Raw genomic sequence first — 16,259 nt, forward strand, 5'->3', positions numbered from 1 at the left:
CTCTAGCCGCACCTCGCGCTGGCTTCCTCTCGCTCCCAGAGATTACCCACAAGACGGCGAGCCGCGCAGGCGCAGAGGCTCGTTGGTGGCGGCCGGGAGTCGGGGTCGGGGCCCTGGACAGGTCGCTGAGTTGTTGGGGCCCCGTCCTCGCTAGGCGAACGAAGGCCAGAGAAGGCCGAGGCTTGGGGAGGCGGTGCCGGCCGGGGGGACAGTGCGGTGACCCCTACTCCCCGACACCTGCCGAAGCCTTGCGCCGGCCGCCAGCGGTTCCGGCTCGCGACGCCCTCCCTGGCCGCCCGCGCCTGGGCTCCCCTGGCGCCGAGAGCTCCCGCCGCCCTCTGGGCAGCCTTCTCCTTGCTTTCCTCCTCCCGCTGGAGGGCTGCCTCTCGCGCCAGCGCGGGGACACGTGTTCTGCCGGTCCGTGCCGCCCCGGGAGCGAGGCCCGCGTCCTGGGCCCGCGCGTCTGGGCGGTTGAACTCGGGATTCTCCGCCGACGGCGTGGCTAAGGGTTGTGATTGAGCCGGGAAGGGTCGAGGGATGGGGTCGCGGGCGGGAGGGCTAGCGGTTCGCCTGGGAGAAGAGAACTTATCAGCCCTGGCTCTGTGTCCAGCTGCCTGAACGCCTGCCTTTCCGTTGTGCACGGGGGGTGCCTCCCCGGCCCCGCTGACGACATCCGCCGTGAGGCTCCTGGGTCTCTGCTCTCCCAGCTGAGTTTCTAAGAGCCAGGCATGGAGCAGCGCTTGTTACATCAAATCGAGAGGGCAGAGCCGTCCTCTGCCTGGCGACCTCCTGCTGTCCTGGCCCTGCCTTTGGCCTGAGCTCAGAGAGCCTCTCTGCCTAGTAAACTAGTCCATTTCTTCACAGAAGAGCTAATGCTGGGGTCACGTACGAGATATTTAAAGTGTGTGAAATGTTCTGAACTCTGGATACGAGGGGCTGAGTCTACACTATGATAAGGTATTTTCTTCCAGACTCTGACTGGTGTAGAATCACACTCATCCTCAGGCGTTGCAAGTCTTCGAGGAGTCAGGGTAGAGCAGGGCCGGATGGGGAGGACTGCTGCTGGGCTCCCCAAGGGCACAGCGCTGTGTGCTGTCTCAGGGAAGGATCAGATCTGCAGCTGCTGCCAGAGCAGTGCCCACCCCTCGACACCGACCGTGGAACCAGGCTTGGCTCGGGACAGGCTGGCCCACAGGCATGTGCCTACTCGCCCCTGTCCAGAGCTGCACCAGCTGCCCACCACCTTCCTTCTGAACAGACACTCCGATACTTGTTGAAAGACATTTTATTATCAGTGTTCCATTCCGTCTACTCAGGGCACTGGATGAGATGGCAGCTCAGAAGCAGAGAAGCTGGCGACGAGCCCCCACCCTCCCGTGAGGGCCAGTAGTGCATGCTGACCGCAGGGGGCCACGCCAGAGGGCTCTGGAAAGCACGCACACAAGTCAGACCACAGGCCGTGCGGTCTCCCGGGTGCAGACGGGGGGGGCCCAGACTGCACAGAAGAGGGACCCCACTCCAGCCAACCCTCACAGGACCTGACACACGGGGCTTGACGGCTCCCTCTCGGAGAAGATCCTTCCCTCCCACCCTCCGAGGCCCAGCCCTGGGGAAAGAAGTCCGAGACCAACTCAGGGAGATGGGGAGGAGGGTGCAGCCCGGGGGCACGAGGAGTCCACGGGAGAGGACAGAGGGCGGGGGCCGGGGTGAAGGGCCACCCCCTGCACGCAGCAGGGACACTACATGGCAGTAAGAGGAGAGCGAGGCAGGACGACGCTAGTTAGAGACAGAGGCGGTGGTTCAGAGAACCGTAGTGTTGTTCTGGATGGCGTGCTCCCGGCCACGGTCAGTCAAATGAGATGAGCTGGGCTTCACTGCCCTGCGCTGGAGGGCCCTGTGCAGGCGGTGGCTGGGCCACAGGGGGTGGCTGTTGGGGGGGTCCCCCGGAGGGTGCCATCTGGGGGGAAGGCACAGGAACCATCAGTCCTCCTTCCCCAGACCCCGGCCTTCCCCCCCCAATAGCTTCTCTCTAGAACACTCCACCCTGGTCTCAGCCTTAGTGCTCAGTCCTTGCAAAGCCCAGTCCACGCCAGGCCTCCCTCCTCCCAGCTTGTCGTGGGTTCCCTATTCTTGTCCTGCCCCAGCGGAGACCCCAGGAGTTCCCGACCAGTGTCCACGGGGCTGAGCACACACGTGGTCTGGACATCTGTGTGCGTGGCTGCATGTGCCGGCTGGGAAGCAGTCCTGGCCTGCACGGGCTCCTCCTCCCAAGACAGCCCCACCATCGTCCTCCAGCCGAGCCGCCGGCAGCCCCGGGAGACACTCACCTGCTGGTACATAGGCTGCTGCCCAGCGATGTAGGGCTGCTGCGGGGGCGGCAGAGGTGCGTCCTGGCTGGGGAGGGTGCTCATGAGACTCTGTGAAAATGAAGCGAACCCCATGTGAAGGAGCCCTGTATGCCAATACAGGAGCGTTTCTGACTTGGAAAATCAAATGCCCACCAGCTAGGAGAGCCTCCCGGTGGGGAGGGGGGGTGGGCAGGAGGCCGGGGCCTGCCCAGCGCTCCCCCAGCCTCTTTTCCACGTGGACACCCCACGCGGCCTCTCACCTGCATGCCGTAAGGCTGATAACCCATGGACACCGACTGAGTCCCCATGTAGCCCATGGCGCCGGACTGCGGAGGCTGGGACATGGCCGGGAGGCTCTGGGGGGCCTGGGAGGCCACGTTCTGTGGAGGGAAGCGTGTGATGGGAGAAGGGCTGCGGGCCCTCGCTGGGGAAGGGAGCCGGCCCTGCCCGCCTACCTGGTAGCCCTGCGTCGGAGTAGGCTGGTAGGACGAGTAGGCGGGGCTGGCGGTGGGCCCGGTGGGGCCCTGGGGGGCTGCCTGCGCCCCGGTGGCCCCTGCTGGGTACATATAGGCGCTCACCATGCCGGGATCTACGGAGGGAGAGGAGCAAGCTCGTTACCCTGAAGGGTGACTTCTGGAACCAAGTTCACATTTCACATTCTCACAAAAGGAAAAGAAAACAAGGATGGGAGAGGAGCTCTAGTGCTGAATGCAGTCAGAAGAAATGAACCAAACTATCGACGGGGTGTAACAGGACGGCACGGGAGGGGCGGGGGAAACGAGCTCTCGCACCTTCTGAAACTCAGGGCCTGAAGACAGGGGACTACAGACCTAGTGAGCCCAGTCAGGAGGACCTCTCCCCAGGGGCTCGGGCTGGCTTTCCCGAAACTACTTTCTGTGTACTCCAGGAACGAACAGATCAGCCAATGTGGGGAAGATACAGGCACGGAGAGGGGAGGAAGCCCCGGGCCGTATCACTGAACCCAGGTCTGCCGTCCGCAGGCGAGCCTTGTGTGTGCATACACGTGTCCTCGCAGGCTGCCGCAAGGGCCTGGCACGCAAAGCACACCTGGGCCCCAGGTGCTGAACAACCCCCACTTCCAGGACTAGCGGCTCCCTGGACAGGGGCTGCCTCCAGGGCTAAGCAGCGACAATGTGAACACAGAATGTGGGTAGACGGCCCAGGAGCCGGCCACACCTGGGACCATCTGAGCCGTGAAACCAATTGTGAAATTTGAATAAAATGGGTCCACGTGGATATAAATGACGAAAGAGTAAAGAGAAGGAAAAGTGCTTCCTTACAGTGAAAAAATAACGGACCAACAAGAGAGGAACGAGATGAGAAAGTCACTGGGTGACAAACGTTATGACAGCCTCAGGCACGATGGAGAAGACTCTAAAGCTAGCAGGTGACAACTGAGGAAGAACAGGATGTGTGCAAGTCTCGCCCCGACTGAATGGCTGCTACCACCGGACAGCCAGGTCCTCGCAGGAACCCCGGGAGGCCGCCTGCACGCCTCGGGCTAGCAGCCGGCCGTGCCTTCCTGCTGAACACTCCAGTGCCCAGGATGGCCGGTCAAAACCCAGTCACGAAGACCAGACACGACCCAGTGAGGGCTGGTCTGCAAGACAGCAGGCCAGTGCTCTTTGAGGAGTGTCATGAACACAAAGGCAGAGAAAGAACATTCTCGATCAAAGATGAAAAGCAGCCAAACAGTTAAAGACAACAGCCATGGGGTTTCCCGTCTGCACAAGGGGTGTTACTGGGACGGTGTGGGAGAGCTGAACCCAGCGACAGGTGAGGTCACACGCTGACCGCGCTAGCAGCAAAGGGCATCGGAGCCGCCACCCATTCTAAAAAGGTTCAGGGAGGGCACCTGGGTGGCTCCGTCGTTAAGCGTCTGCCTTCGGCCCAGGTCATGGTCCCAGGGTCCTGGGGTCGAACCCCGCATCGGGCTCCCTGCTCCGCAGGGAGTCTGCTTCTCCCTCTCCCGCTCCCCCTGCTGGTGTTTCCTGTCTCCCTCTCTCTCTCAAATAAATAAAATCTTAAAAAAAAAAAAAAATTCAAGGAAAAAAATCCACGCGTATGTGTGCACGCACGGCTGCACGTATGAAAGGAAAGTGCAAACGTAATGAAATATTGTTCGGGAAATCTAGAAACCCTTTGTACCGTTTAACTTTTCTGTAAAACTGGAATTACGGCGAAACAAAAAGGAAGGAAAAAATAGTAGTCTGGAGCTCATCTTGGCTGCTGGACACCTGCGCCCACCCCATTACCTGCTCCGGCCCCAGGCATGCTGGGGTAGGGGCTGCTGGCGGCGGGGGCCGGCTGGCTCATGTACACCGTGTGCATGGGGGAGCCCTCCACTGAGCCTGCGGGGCTGAAGGTGCCCGGGAAGCTTGCTGGGCCCGAGGGCTGGTACAGCACGCCCCCGGCCGCGGGCATGGCCTGGAGCTGGGGACAGAGAGACGGCCGTCAGGGCACTCCTCGGTGGCTGCAGCCCCTGGCTAGGGGTGGGCCCGGGGGGGGGGTGCGTGCCTGGGCGTAGGGCAGGGAGAAGGCGGGCATCTGGGCACGCATCTGGATGGTCTGCTTCTGCTGCTCCAGGCGCAGCTGCCGCTCCTTCTCCTGCTCCTGCAGGCGCTGGATGGCCAGCTGCCGCTGCACCTCCAGATACTCCTGTGGGCACAAGGCACCGTCAGGGCTGTCCACGACCGCGGCACCCCCCAGGTGGGGCCGGCCACCACACCTGCTTTTTCTGCCGCATGATCTCCAGCTTCTGGGCCAGCTGGATCTGGCGCTGGCGCTCGGCTTCCTCAGCTGCCCGGCGGAGCTTCTCCCGGTGCTCCTCCCGCAGGGCGCTGAGTGCCCCCCGGGCATCACGGATCTGCGCCAACTTGTCCTGCAGCCCCTCGTAGTATACTGCGGGGAGAGGGCAGTGCCAAGAGTGCGGGGCGTGGGAGGGAAACACTGGCTGCCCAGGGCCGGGCTCTGGCCACCAGGCCTGCCCTCACCCAGCCAAGTGCCTGTCTGCAGGGCACAGCTGGCATCTGGGCTCCCAGGGTCAGGGCTGGGGGTGGGATTCTTCCTGGAGCCGATGGTCCTATGCTTAGTGGGACACTTCTCATCGCAGAGACCACCTCCCGCGTTGCCCACGGCCCAGAGACGGACTCTCGAGAAGCTGCCGCCCGCGGGGTAGTCCCACCCGAGGCCCTTCCCCGTGCCCACAGCGAGTGGCCAGCACAGATGCTCACACGACACCGCGCCAAGGGCCCCCCGGGCACCGCGGCACCTACACCTGCGCTCGTCCAGCTGGTTGAGCAGCTCCAGCAGCTGGGGGTGCATGCTGTTGATGGACTGGAAGAGGGACAGCACCGCCGAGTCATTGGTGATGCTGCGGCCCCGCACGTGGTTGCTCTTCATGCGGTTGACGAAGGTGGTGACGGCATTCTGCAGGGCCTTCAGGAACTGCGCGTGGCTCTCCTCCGACTCCCCGTTCTGGTACTGCTGCTGGGGGCAGGTGGGGGCTCTTGCGGAGCAGCCCCTTGGGCGGGGCACCACCCACCACTCCAGGCACTGAGCTCTGGGCTTTCTGCGCAGGACTCGATCCTCCCAGTGGTGCTATGAGGGAGCACCCTTAGCACCCGCTTTGACAAATGCAAACACTGAGGCCGGAAGAGGCTTAACTCTTGCATTTGGGAGTGGCGCTGGCCAGGACAGAGCTGGTTGGAGCTCGGGCAGCCTGGCTCACAGCCCCTCTGCCCCTACCCTGCAGAGGACCTGCCTCCCTCAAAGAGGCCCCGGTCTCTCAGTCCAATGACCAACAGAGCCCAGAAGCCCCAGGATAGAACAAGGACTCATCCAGGTGATTCTGGGCTGCCCTAGGATATTCCGATCCATTCTAGGTAGCAAGTGGCCAAGTTCTGGACCACAGCCAGCCAACCCAGAGACGTTCCATCGAGAGTTCTGGGCTGGAATGGCTTGCCCCTGGGAGGTCGCTGTGGGCAGGGCTCAGCCCCATCAGGAGAGCTGCCTGTGCGGGGCCCATGAGGGAACCACAGCTTACCTCACCAAAGGGGCCACCGGAGGGAGCTATGGGCTGAGAGTCTGTCTCTGGGAGGGGAGTCTGGAAGAGGACAGAGAGGGTGAGGGGGTCATCCGGCCTGTCCCAGGCCCCCCCCCGCCAAACAGGACTGTGGGCCAGGAATGCTGAGAGCAATGCACCTCCAGCGCGTTGGCGGGGACTGCATGCCCCTCCACGGGCGGGGCGGCCGGCTCCGTCAGGGGCGCGGGTGCGGACGGGGTGGGGCTCTTGCGGGCCTCCTCCTGCTTCTTCTCCCAGTAGTTCCGGTTGAGGTACCGGGCGAGCTGCGCACACAGCAAGGGTCACTCCCAAGGGCCAGGGAGCAGCAGGGGAAAGCATTGCACGTGGGGGCACCCTCACCTCGGGGTCGATGTCCTCAGCCAGCGGCGCCGACGAGGTCTGGGGAGACACAGACCAGAGCAGCAGTGACCCATGGGCTCAAACATGTGCCCAGCTCCTCCCAGGCCGTCGCTCGGGAGGCTGGGATGCCACCACGGTGAGAGTGGACCCCAGGCACTGGCCAGCCTGCCCGAGGGGCCCCCGGGGCTCTGTGACTGAACAAGGTGCAGGGCAGTATCCCGCCAGCCTTCCTTACAACCATACCGCCGGTCCCAACGGTGGACTATTCTTAGGCCCTCAGCCACCCGGCCCCACCCAGAGCCCCACAGAGCTGGCCATGACTTCCTGAACCTTCTGTCTCACCTGCCACCCACCCCGTTATTTACAGAGAGGGCCAAGGCCAGAAAAAGGCAGGCCACCTTCGAGCCCAGCGTTTGCCCGCGTCCTCTCACTCTGGGGAGGTCTCCAACCTTCCCAGCGTCATCCTCCCCTACAGACGACCCCGACCTGGAGCGGAGGGCTGGGGAGGGCCAGGCTGGACCTTCACCTTCCCCAGCTTCATCAGGCCATCCTTTCTGGGGCAGCCCTCCCACCCTCCCGCACCAAAGCGTGGCCCAGCCCGGGAGGGTGCTCACCACAGGTGAAGAGTACAGGCTGCTGGCCGGGGGCGCCGACGAGGCCACGGGCGCGGGCTCCGCCTTGGGGTACGTGGCAGCAGCATACGCGGACTTCTGTCTCTGCGGGCGAGGCAGGAAGGGTCCCGGTGCAAGGGGGCAGACCTACCACACTCCTCTGCCCTCCCCAAACATCTTGGCGCACCCCCCCAAGCCCGGCACGCCTGCACCAGGGGAGCTCCCCTCCAGCTCACCATCCTCTCCTTCTCCTCGGCTTCCGACTGTGACAGAGCCAGGGCCAGCTGCAGGTCCTCCTCCTCCTGCAGGGCCGTCTCATCCCGCTTGGGGGGCAGCTAGGAACAGACAGGCTGTGAGCAGGGCCTGGGGACGAGGCACCCCCAGGGACCCGGGGCCAGTACCTGGGATTGCTGGGACAGGGGGCTGGTCAGGTACTCCGGGGGCAGCTCCGTTGTGGACGATGCCTTTCCTTCTGCTTTCCTGGAAGCGAGAGGACACTGGGTGGCTGAGCACCATCCCCCGGCCCCCAGCATCCCCACAGGTGCCACAGGCCACGCTCTGGAGAAAAATTGGTCCCTCCAAGCAGCTCTGTCGCCTCTGGGACGCGGGACCCCGGGCAGGTCACCCGGCCTAAGCCCCAGCCCCCTCTCCTGGAAATGAGGTTCAACCACGGGAAAGGAACTCTCCAGGGAGCAGCCTGGAGGCACCACCTAACCACGGGAGGAGTTCCCATTGCTGACACTGGGAGCCGGACAGCCCGGGCCCCCAGAACGGCTGCACGGAGAGAGACAGCCTCATCCTGGGATCGCACCGGGAACGCACAACCTGACTCTAACCACAAGGCCCCAGACCCAAACCAAGGGGGGCGCCACACCAGCCCAGGCCCGAGAAACGCACACGTCGGGACAAAGAGGCTGCATGGAGATCTGGGTCCTGGGAGTGCAGTGACAGCCACCTGCCGTGTGCCGGGGGCCTGGGCGGGCCTGGCGGGGGCAAGACTGCCGCAGGACATGACTGGGACTCACTGGAACCAGACGGGAACACAACGCAGACATCACGTGTCCTGGTCGGACGGCTCTGCTATGGTCTCAGGAGCACACGCTTCTTGGGAAATGCACACGGGGGGTTCGGGGACGGGGTGCCCGCAGCTCACTCTCAGAGCTTCAGAACGAACAAGATACGCGGGAACACCCGTGCAGATGGGGAAGGGAGACCATGCGCTTGAGCCAATCGCCCACAAGGCCAGGTCAACACCGAGGGACCCGGGAGGAGGCTGCACCCCGCAGGGCCTGCTTCCCACGCCCACATCTTTTCTCTAAGTCTGACTTCCAAGCTAAGAAGTTAAAAAGCAGACAAACCAAACAACAACCCCCAGCAGCTGGCTGGCAGGTCCCAGCCCTGCCCCCGGACGGCCAGGAGCAGCAGCCCGGCTTCAGGGAGCACACCCGGGCCCCCAGGGCCCCCAGCAGGGCACCCACCTGTTCAGCTGCTCATAGCAGGGCTCACACACGCGCACCTCCTTCTCGATGCCGAACTTGGGGATGGTGGAGCACTTGGAAGAGCATTTGCCGCAGAAAATCTGACCGCACGCCCGGCAGTGGTGCTGCGATATGGAGCGGGTCAGGCCGCGGCCCCCTCGCGCCCCACCCTGCCCACCACTGCTCGCCGCAGACGCCGCTAGGCCGGGCCCCCAGGGTGGGCAGACGGCAGGCCTGCGAGGCCACAAACACCCTAGGGAAACGGCACGTTTCCAGGCTCTCAACTGCAGCCACCGTTTGGGGGAAGTCAAATTAAAAGAAAAGTTCCTAAGAACCCTGCACGAGTTGCTTGGAGAGAGGAGGCTGTGCTGACAGTGGTCCAGTGAGTCTGCTCAGAAGCCCTGGCCTCAGCCTCCACCAGCGTGGTCTGTGCTTCAGGAGGGAGGGACGCGGCAGCTCGAGGGCCCGAGTGCACAGGCTGTGAGCCTCGAGAGGCAGCCAGGGGGCTGCGGGCCCCGGCAACACACACCCGAGCCTCCCACAGCCCCAAGCTTGCAGCGTTCCTGTCCCCCGGGGGATGCACCTGCGCCCAAGCTTTGTCGGACGGCACAGACCACCGGGCTCGGGACCCCTTGATGGCCCTGCTCACCACGGAGCTAGGAGCTAGAACTGCTCCTTGCACCATGAGGCCATAGCCAAGAGAAAAAGGATCCTGAGTGGGTTCAGTGGCCCCCTGGGGACAGCCGGGGGGGTGGAGTCGGCCCTGGGGCGGGCACACTCACCTTGCGTGTCACCACCCCGAACTGCACTCTGCAGCGGTGGCACTCCTCAGCATCCACCCAGTCGGGGGCCTGGGGGGCAGGCAGAGTCAGGATCGCACGGCCCCCACCTTCCCGGCCAAGATCCCTGTTTCCCACAAAGGGGACAAGACCCCAGTGTGGGCTCCGGGGCTGAGGTCCCAGTCGGCAGATGCGAGGCAGGAGCCCATCCCAAACAGACTCTCCTTTCTGAAGGTGTGATCGCAAAACCCCCTGCAGCTCGGGGTCAGTATTTGTCTTAACTACGCGAACCCGTCAGCCGCAGCGCGAAGGGACCTTGAGCTGTGTTCCAAACTGAGCCCCCGGAGGCACGGCTGCACGTCCCACACGTGTTGTTTTTGAGACAAAACGGCAGCTCACCCACCGATGTTCCCCACAAGCTGGGACCCGGGACTTCCCTTCTGCTTCCTCAAAGCAGCCGAACTCCCAGAGCGGCTGGCCAGCTCAGTTGGAAGAGCCTGTGGCTCCCGATCTTGGGGTCGTGAGTTTGAGCCCCATATTGGCTATACAGATTACTTAAATAAACTTAAAAAAAAAAAGCAGCCGAGGGCGCCTGGGTGGCTCAGATGGTTAAGCGTCTGCCTTCGGCTCAGGTCATGATCCCAGCGTCCTGGGATCGAGTCCCGCATCGGGCTCCCTGCTCCTTGGGAGCCTGCTTCTCCCTCTGCCTCTCTCTCTCTCTGTCTCTCATGAATAAATAAATAAAATCTTTAAAAAAAAAAAAAAGCAGCCGAACTCCTAGACGGCCAGCACCCCGTGAACTCACTCTCTCTGCGGCAAACATGGCGTCGCTCTCCTTGAACTCCGGGAAGACGTGTCCTGGAGAAAGGAGACCACGGTCACCACCAGTGCCACGCCGGTATGTGGGGCCCTGACAGCCTCAGCTGTCCTTGCCCGGTCTGCCCCGAGACCTTCAGGAGCCACGTCCTAGCTCTGGGCAGCCCCCTCCCCAAGCACACCTACAAAAGGAGGCCCAGAGCCCCCGGGCAGCAAGCTCAGTGACCCAGCACCAGGCGAGGGCGCCTGGGTGCATGAGCGGGCCGCCCCATCCCAGGGCATGGGGCCTGGCCTCATTCGCACCCCATCGAGGCTTCACAGATCTTCCCTGGACCTGCTGTCCGGCTCCTGGCCCCAAACCCCAGCCAACTGTACCTCTCAGGACTCTTAAAACAGATTCCCAAGCTTTTTGGAGGCACAGGCTCCTTGAGAATTCCACGAAGCTTTGGGCTGTCTCCCCAGGAAAGTGAATGTGAGCATACACCCGCTATCCCATGTCCAACGTCCAGGATTGAGGGACTGACACCAGCTCACTGACATGGACAGAACCTTCATCACAAGTCTCCATGGGGTCCAACTCGCCCGTAGCCACCAGATGCCGCCCCTGCTCCACGCCTCATCTCAGGGACTCTGCACAGGCGGGAGCCGCCCCAGCCCCCCCTCGCACCCCCCCCCCCCCCCGCAGCGTGAGCACTACAGTCTGAATCCGCTGTCCTCCTCGCCAAGCCCCAGCAGATCTGTGTGGCCGCTGCAGCAGCTGGGAGGAGCACAGATGAGGCCTTGAAAAGGTCCCCCGGCTGTCACAGCCCTCCAAGGATTTCCCACCATTCTCGGGGCACCCCAGCTCCCGCCTGAGCTGCTCTGGCAGGCTGGTCCCTCCTGTGCCTTGTCCCCAGTCTGTGATGGCCCCGGGGCCTCAGAAGCGAGTCCTCCAGAGGATGCTGGCTTGTTTACACGTTCAGGTCTGGCACACGAGCTGCCTGCTCTCCAGGCCTCCTCCCACCCCTCGTGCTAAATCAGCCCCCAAGAGGCGAGGCCCCCGGCTTTACTTCCTTCCTAGGACCCACACTCCGGACTTAGCTCCTCTGCTCCGTCTTTTCACTTGTGTGTTGTCCACCACATGCCCCTGTCCTGCCCTGACTGGGCGTGAGGTCGGGAAAGGCAGGGGCTCCAGAGCCCAGAGCAGGCTCCCACCGCCGCTGGTCATGCAATATGGTGCCATCCCCCTGCCCCGCACAGGGCGCACCCCCAGCCCCCGCCCAACGCACCTTCCACCTTCATGATCTGGTACGTGTCCTGGACCACCTTGTACTTGGGCTCGTTCCGGAAGGCGTGAGCCCAGGCCTGGATCAGATACAGAATCTTGTTTCGGACGTTTACTTCCACCTGCCTCTGCATAGAAACGAGGACGGAGAAGGAGAATGGGAGACACGGAACACCAGAGATGTCTCAGCATGAGGAAGCTGCAGGAAGACTGCACCACTCTGAGCACATGGGGCGGGCAGAGGCAGGGAGGGCCCCCCGCATGGGGCACCAGGGCCATGCATGGACCCATTATCCAGGCCCAGCCCTCTCCATGAAGCCCGGTCCCTGAGGACAAACTTGCCACAGCGGTGTGCCTACTCAGGGCCTGACTCTTCTTTAATGCCCTGGGAAAAGCTGGGGAAGCCCCGAAGCCCGGTTCCCCAGGCCCACTACCCTATAACCACCTGCTTCTTCCTTCCCTGCCCCCAGGAGCTTGGTCAATGTCAGGGGCCCCCGAGTCTAAGCCGGTGTGGCTCCAGCAAATGCCAGGCTCCATCAGGCAGCGCCCACCAGACCCATGCTGAGGGAGCAGATGTGCAGCTGGCCGCCCTTCCTCTGGCCACGGCCAGCCTAGGTGGGCGGGGGCAGGGGGGCAGGGGGGCAAGGGGGCGGCTGCCCCAGGAGCCGCCCCACGGGCAGAGCTACCGCTTCTACCAGCTTAGAGCATCGTCAGTCACGTGCCTAGAGCTCTCCCGGGGACGCTCAGGAAGATGGCAGGATGAGAAAGTTGCTCCGGGGAGATGCCAACTAGACTCACCCACTAGGCTTCTGGTTCTTTCCCTGTGATCTGTGTCCGGTCGGTGGACCCCTCTTTCCTATCGTGACCCTCCCTCTCCAAGGGGGGACTGACTGGCTTAGACCACATGCAGCACAAACAGGACACAATTGCGGGACACGAGAAGCGAAGGGTCTGACCCTTCTACCCTTTCAGCCTGGATGCAGGGTCCCCAGTCAGGGCCCAGCTCAGGTCCCAGATGGGCTCTCAGCCACGTGAGGCCACGGACACCCACACAGGCCAGGAAGCTGTGGCCCCGCCCCCCAATGTAGCAGAGACAGTGTCTGGGGCTCCGCTCCTTAGCCGCCGCCCCGGTCGCCTCACCCCTGTGGGACGGGTGCACCCTTGTACCGCCCTCTCTGCGTCACACAACCTGCTGGTGTCACCACCCACATCACAATCCCTGCAGGTGGGCAGCGCCAGCCTGCGGGGCCATGGACGGTGGCCTGTGCAGCATTCTCTCTCGGGGCGCTGGAGGACTGTCCCCCCTCTACAAATGGACGCTGTGAAACCCACTCCCAAATGTGTCCCTGCTGTGTCGCGTCCCCCCAACCTCCCTCCGTAAACACGTCGGACTCACACATCTCCCTGCTCAGAATCCTGGCTCTGCACATGGGACCCACCCAGCCACCCTTCGGGGCTCCCCCCAGGCCTCTGCCCACACCCTCTGCTCACAGCCACCCACACATGCACAGCTCCTTCCCCTCCTTCTCTGCAACCCGGGGAGACTCCAAGCCCTGCCCCTGGGAAGCCTTCCCTGACCCCCCAGGAAGAGCAGGGTCTCCTCTGCATCCCCAGCACAGCACTCCGGTTCGCTTCCGGTAAAGCCCCGACATCATCGAGCTGGGATTCGGGAGGTTCGGGGACCACCAACACCCACCTTCCTGTCCTCAGTCCTGCCTGGCCCTGCCACCGCCTCAGGGGCCAGCAGAGCCCCAGAAAGGCACAGGCACGGCCTCGGAGTAACTGTGTCCTCCCCACCGTCTGGGCCTTACTGCTTCCCCTCCAGGGCCCACCTTCAGCAGCTCCTTCAGCTCCTCCATGGTCTGCTTGTTGGCCACCTCATCGTGGACAGTCTGGCCGCAGTTCTTCACCACAGACTCCATGACCTGCAGGACCCAAAAGGGAAGTCTCGAGCCCCCGGTCCAGCCAGGGCTAACCCGCCTTGGACAGGCCCCTCAGGCAACCTAGCCCATCAGGAGAGTCCCTGTGGCAGCACCAGCGCTGTATTGGCTCCTTCTAACTCCATTTCTTACCACCAGGGACAGAGACCAGAATCAACCTCAGGGCCCTGAGTCTGTAGCTTCAGGTGGGGCAGCTGAGGCACTGTCCTCCATCAGGGCTGCTCCTACCTGCCCTCACGCCCCAGGCAGCTGGGCAAGGCCCCAGGGTCATGCTGTCTCTGCCGTCTGGACACTGGGGCGGCAACCCTTGAAGTGGCCAGAGTGCAGGGATCTAGTTACCTCTAGAGCGTACAACGCCACGTGAGGATTCTTGTCGTTGACTTTCTTTTTGATGGAACTCACGGCATATTTGGCTCTGAAAAAAGAGATGTTGGTAAAAGAAAAAAAAGAAAAAACATTATCTTTAAACCCAAGTTGAGAAAACCTCTGCCACCCTTTGGTCTTCAAAATCCTCAAGCAAATATTAAGTACCTCCAAGCAATACAGAGAAAACCCTTTCCTTGTCCCCAGATCCCCAAAACCCCAGCGTGGAGACCACTCAATTCTCCTCCTAAGACCTAATGTGGTCGACGTCCATCAGGGCAGGATACTGCGGGATCCTGGAGCATCAGTGGGCACCAAGGGAGCTGGGAGTGCCATGCTGCCACACCCTTGCTTCTGAGCAGGCACAGACCCTCCTCACTTACTGTGTGTCCCCCTGGCGGATGAGGTCACAGATCTGCAGGATGGACTCCCAGTCAGTCTCCAGCAGAAGCTGGCTGGTTGCTTTGTCTACGGCAAAAACACACCATTACTGGAGCTTGTCCTCTAGGATTCCCTGGTCGGTCCCAGAGCTCAGCAACAGAGAGAAAGGACCGCCTCCTTCCCATTTAAAACATTTGGACTGAACGGAAAACCCCGTGAAAATCCTCTTGATGCCCGATAATCATGAGAGTACTGTCCTTTCCAAAAAGCAAACAGCTTAAAAAATACTAACGGCACACCTGCTGTACACTCGATCCAAACGCTTTACGTGATCACCGAGTTCTTAAACAATCTCCTGAGCAACGTCCTAGTCCCATCATCTTCACGACAAAGACAACGAAGCAGAGAAGTGAGGTCACTGCCCAAAGTCACACAGCTTGCCGGGCCAAGCCAGGCGGGGTTTCACACTGCACTCTGCCACCTCATCCCTGAGTCTCTGGTTTTCCCCACGTTTAACCTGTCCAATGAGATCTCAGCGGGGGCAAGGCTGGAAAAGATGCAGCCTGGACTCCAGTCTTCTGCTTCAAGTGTTTTGTGGGATGAACCCAGGAATGACCTCCAGGAAGTATTCTTCAAATAACACCTGTGCTCTCTTGTATGTCACAGCTGGCTCACACACACTATGCTCTGCTCCCCCAGCCCTGCTGGCTCTCCTCCCTGGAGACACACCGGGGGTCTAACAAGGTGCGTCCACACATAGTACTGATGTGGTAGTAACTTCTGGATTGATCTTTGGAGGACTGAACCACCCCTCAGCATGCATGTTCTCAGAACAAGGAAGGAGCCTCATATGAGGTCTCCTCCAAAACCACATTCAAGGAAAAAGCAGGGGAGGCTCAGACCAACCACTGGAGCACCCAGAGCACCCACTGCAAACACAGAGCCCACCCAGTAGCATTGGGGGTGGAGAACATGCCCATAAACATCCATCTTCCCCTTGCTAAAATTGGTGACCTCCAGAAAGCTCATAAAGGATCAGCTATCCACGTCTGACAAACAGAAAAACCACCTCCCTAAACCACTGGGGCCTTCCCGGAGCCAGTGGGGGAGCCAGTGGGGACACGGGGCGGGCCTGCCTCCCAGGGAAGCAGAGCTCAAAGAGCCTGGCAGGTCCCCAGGAGGACACTACTGGTTCCACCCTTTGGAGCCCAAAGTTTGGGGCACCCTCAGTTCCCCTGCAACCTAGAATTTTTTGGGGGGAGGGGATCTATTTGACTAGGTCACCGTTTCCGTGACTCAGGACTCGTGGCCCGCTCAGTCAGGCTTGTGGCTCCGGGGGGGGTGGGGGTGGGGTGATCCTTTCCCTGGGGACCTGCCCGCCCCGGCACAGGAGCAGAGCCTCGAGCACGGTCGCCGCGAGCGCGGGCCCAGCCCCTCCGCGGACCCTCACCCACTGGGGTCGGAGCCCGCGCCCAGCGCCCGGGACTGCCAGGTCCCTACACCGCCGGCGCGCCCACCCACACCCCGGGCCCCGGGGCCCCGGTTGCTTTGCGGCCGCCCCCCGGCTCTGCTCCCGGGCCGCTGGCCAGCCGCGAGGGGCGGGGGCCGCGTTACCTAGGAGACGCTCGAAGGTGCCGCTGCCGCGCCCCATGGCGACCCGGGACCCCGACCCGACGCCGCTGCGCTCTCCGCTGCGAACCGGCGCGCCCCCGACTTCCGCTTCCGCCTTTCCCTCGGGCGCGCGCACGCGCGCGTCACCGGGCAGGGCCGGGCCGCGAGCCGCGAGGAGGCGGGCTTTTTTGCTCGCCCAGACGCTGTGCGCCGATTGGGCTGCA

General features: G+C 62.5%; 1 protein-coding gene across 2 annotated transcripts; it reads right to left on the reverse strand.

Annotated features, from left to right (window-relative positions):
* Positions 1-1,267: 1,267 nt before the first annotated feature.
* Positions 1,268-16,163, reverse strand: HGS (hepatocyte growth factor-regulated tyrosine kinase substrate). 2 transcript variants are annotated; one of them, XM_006743077.3, is made up of 22 exons: positions 16,039-16,163; positions 14,427-14,511; positions 14,020-14,095; positions 13,573-13,665; positions 11,745-11,868; positions 10,466-10,518; positions 9,664-9,732; positions 8,882-9,006; positions 7,805-7,883; positions 7,640-7,738; positions 7,407-7,508; positions 6,793-6,831; positions 6,573-6,716; positions 6,415-6,474; positions 5,645-5,855; positions 5,098-5,270; positions 4,887-5,027; positions 4,625-4,802; positions 2,804-2,937; positions 2,609-2,728; positions 2,328-2,417; positions 1,268-1,957 (listed from the first exon to the last, which is right to left on the reverse strand). In XM_006743077.3, the coding sequence occupies exons 1-22, from the start codon at positions 16,073-16,075 to the stop codon at positions 1,847-1,849; spliced, it is 2,343 nt and encodes a 780-aa protein (XP_006743140.1). In that variant the 5' UTR covers positions 16,076-16,163; the 3' UTR covers positions 1,268-1,846. The 2 variants fall into 2 exon arrangements, with proteins under 2 accessions (XP_006743140.1, XP_006743139.1); XM_006743076.3 differs by having other exon boundaries at positions 5,645-5,858.
* Between the last annotated feature and the right edge of the window lie 96 nt (positions 16,164-16,259).

This window comes from Leptonychotes weddellii, chromosome 15, assembly GCF_054177405.1.
Source record: "Leptonychotes weddellii isolate Sample4059 chromosome 15, ASM5417740v2, whole genome shotgun sequence".
In the NCBI taxonomy this organism is placed as follows: domain Eukaryota; kingdom Metazoa; phylum Chordata; class Mammalia; order Carnivora; family Phocidae; genus Leptonychotes; species Leptonychotes weddellii.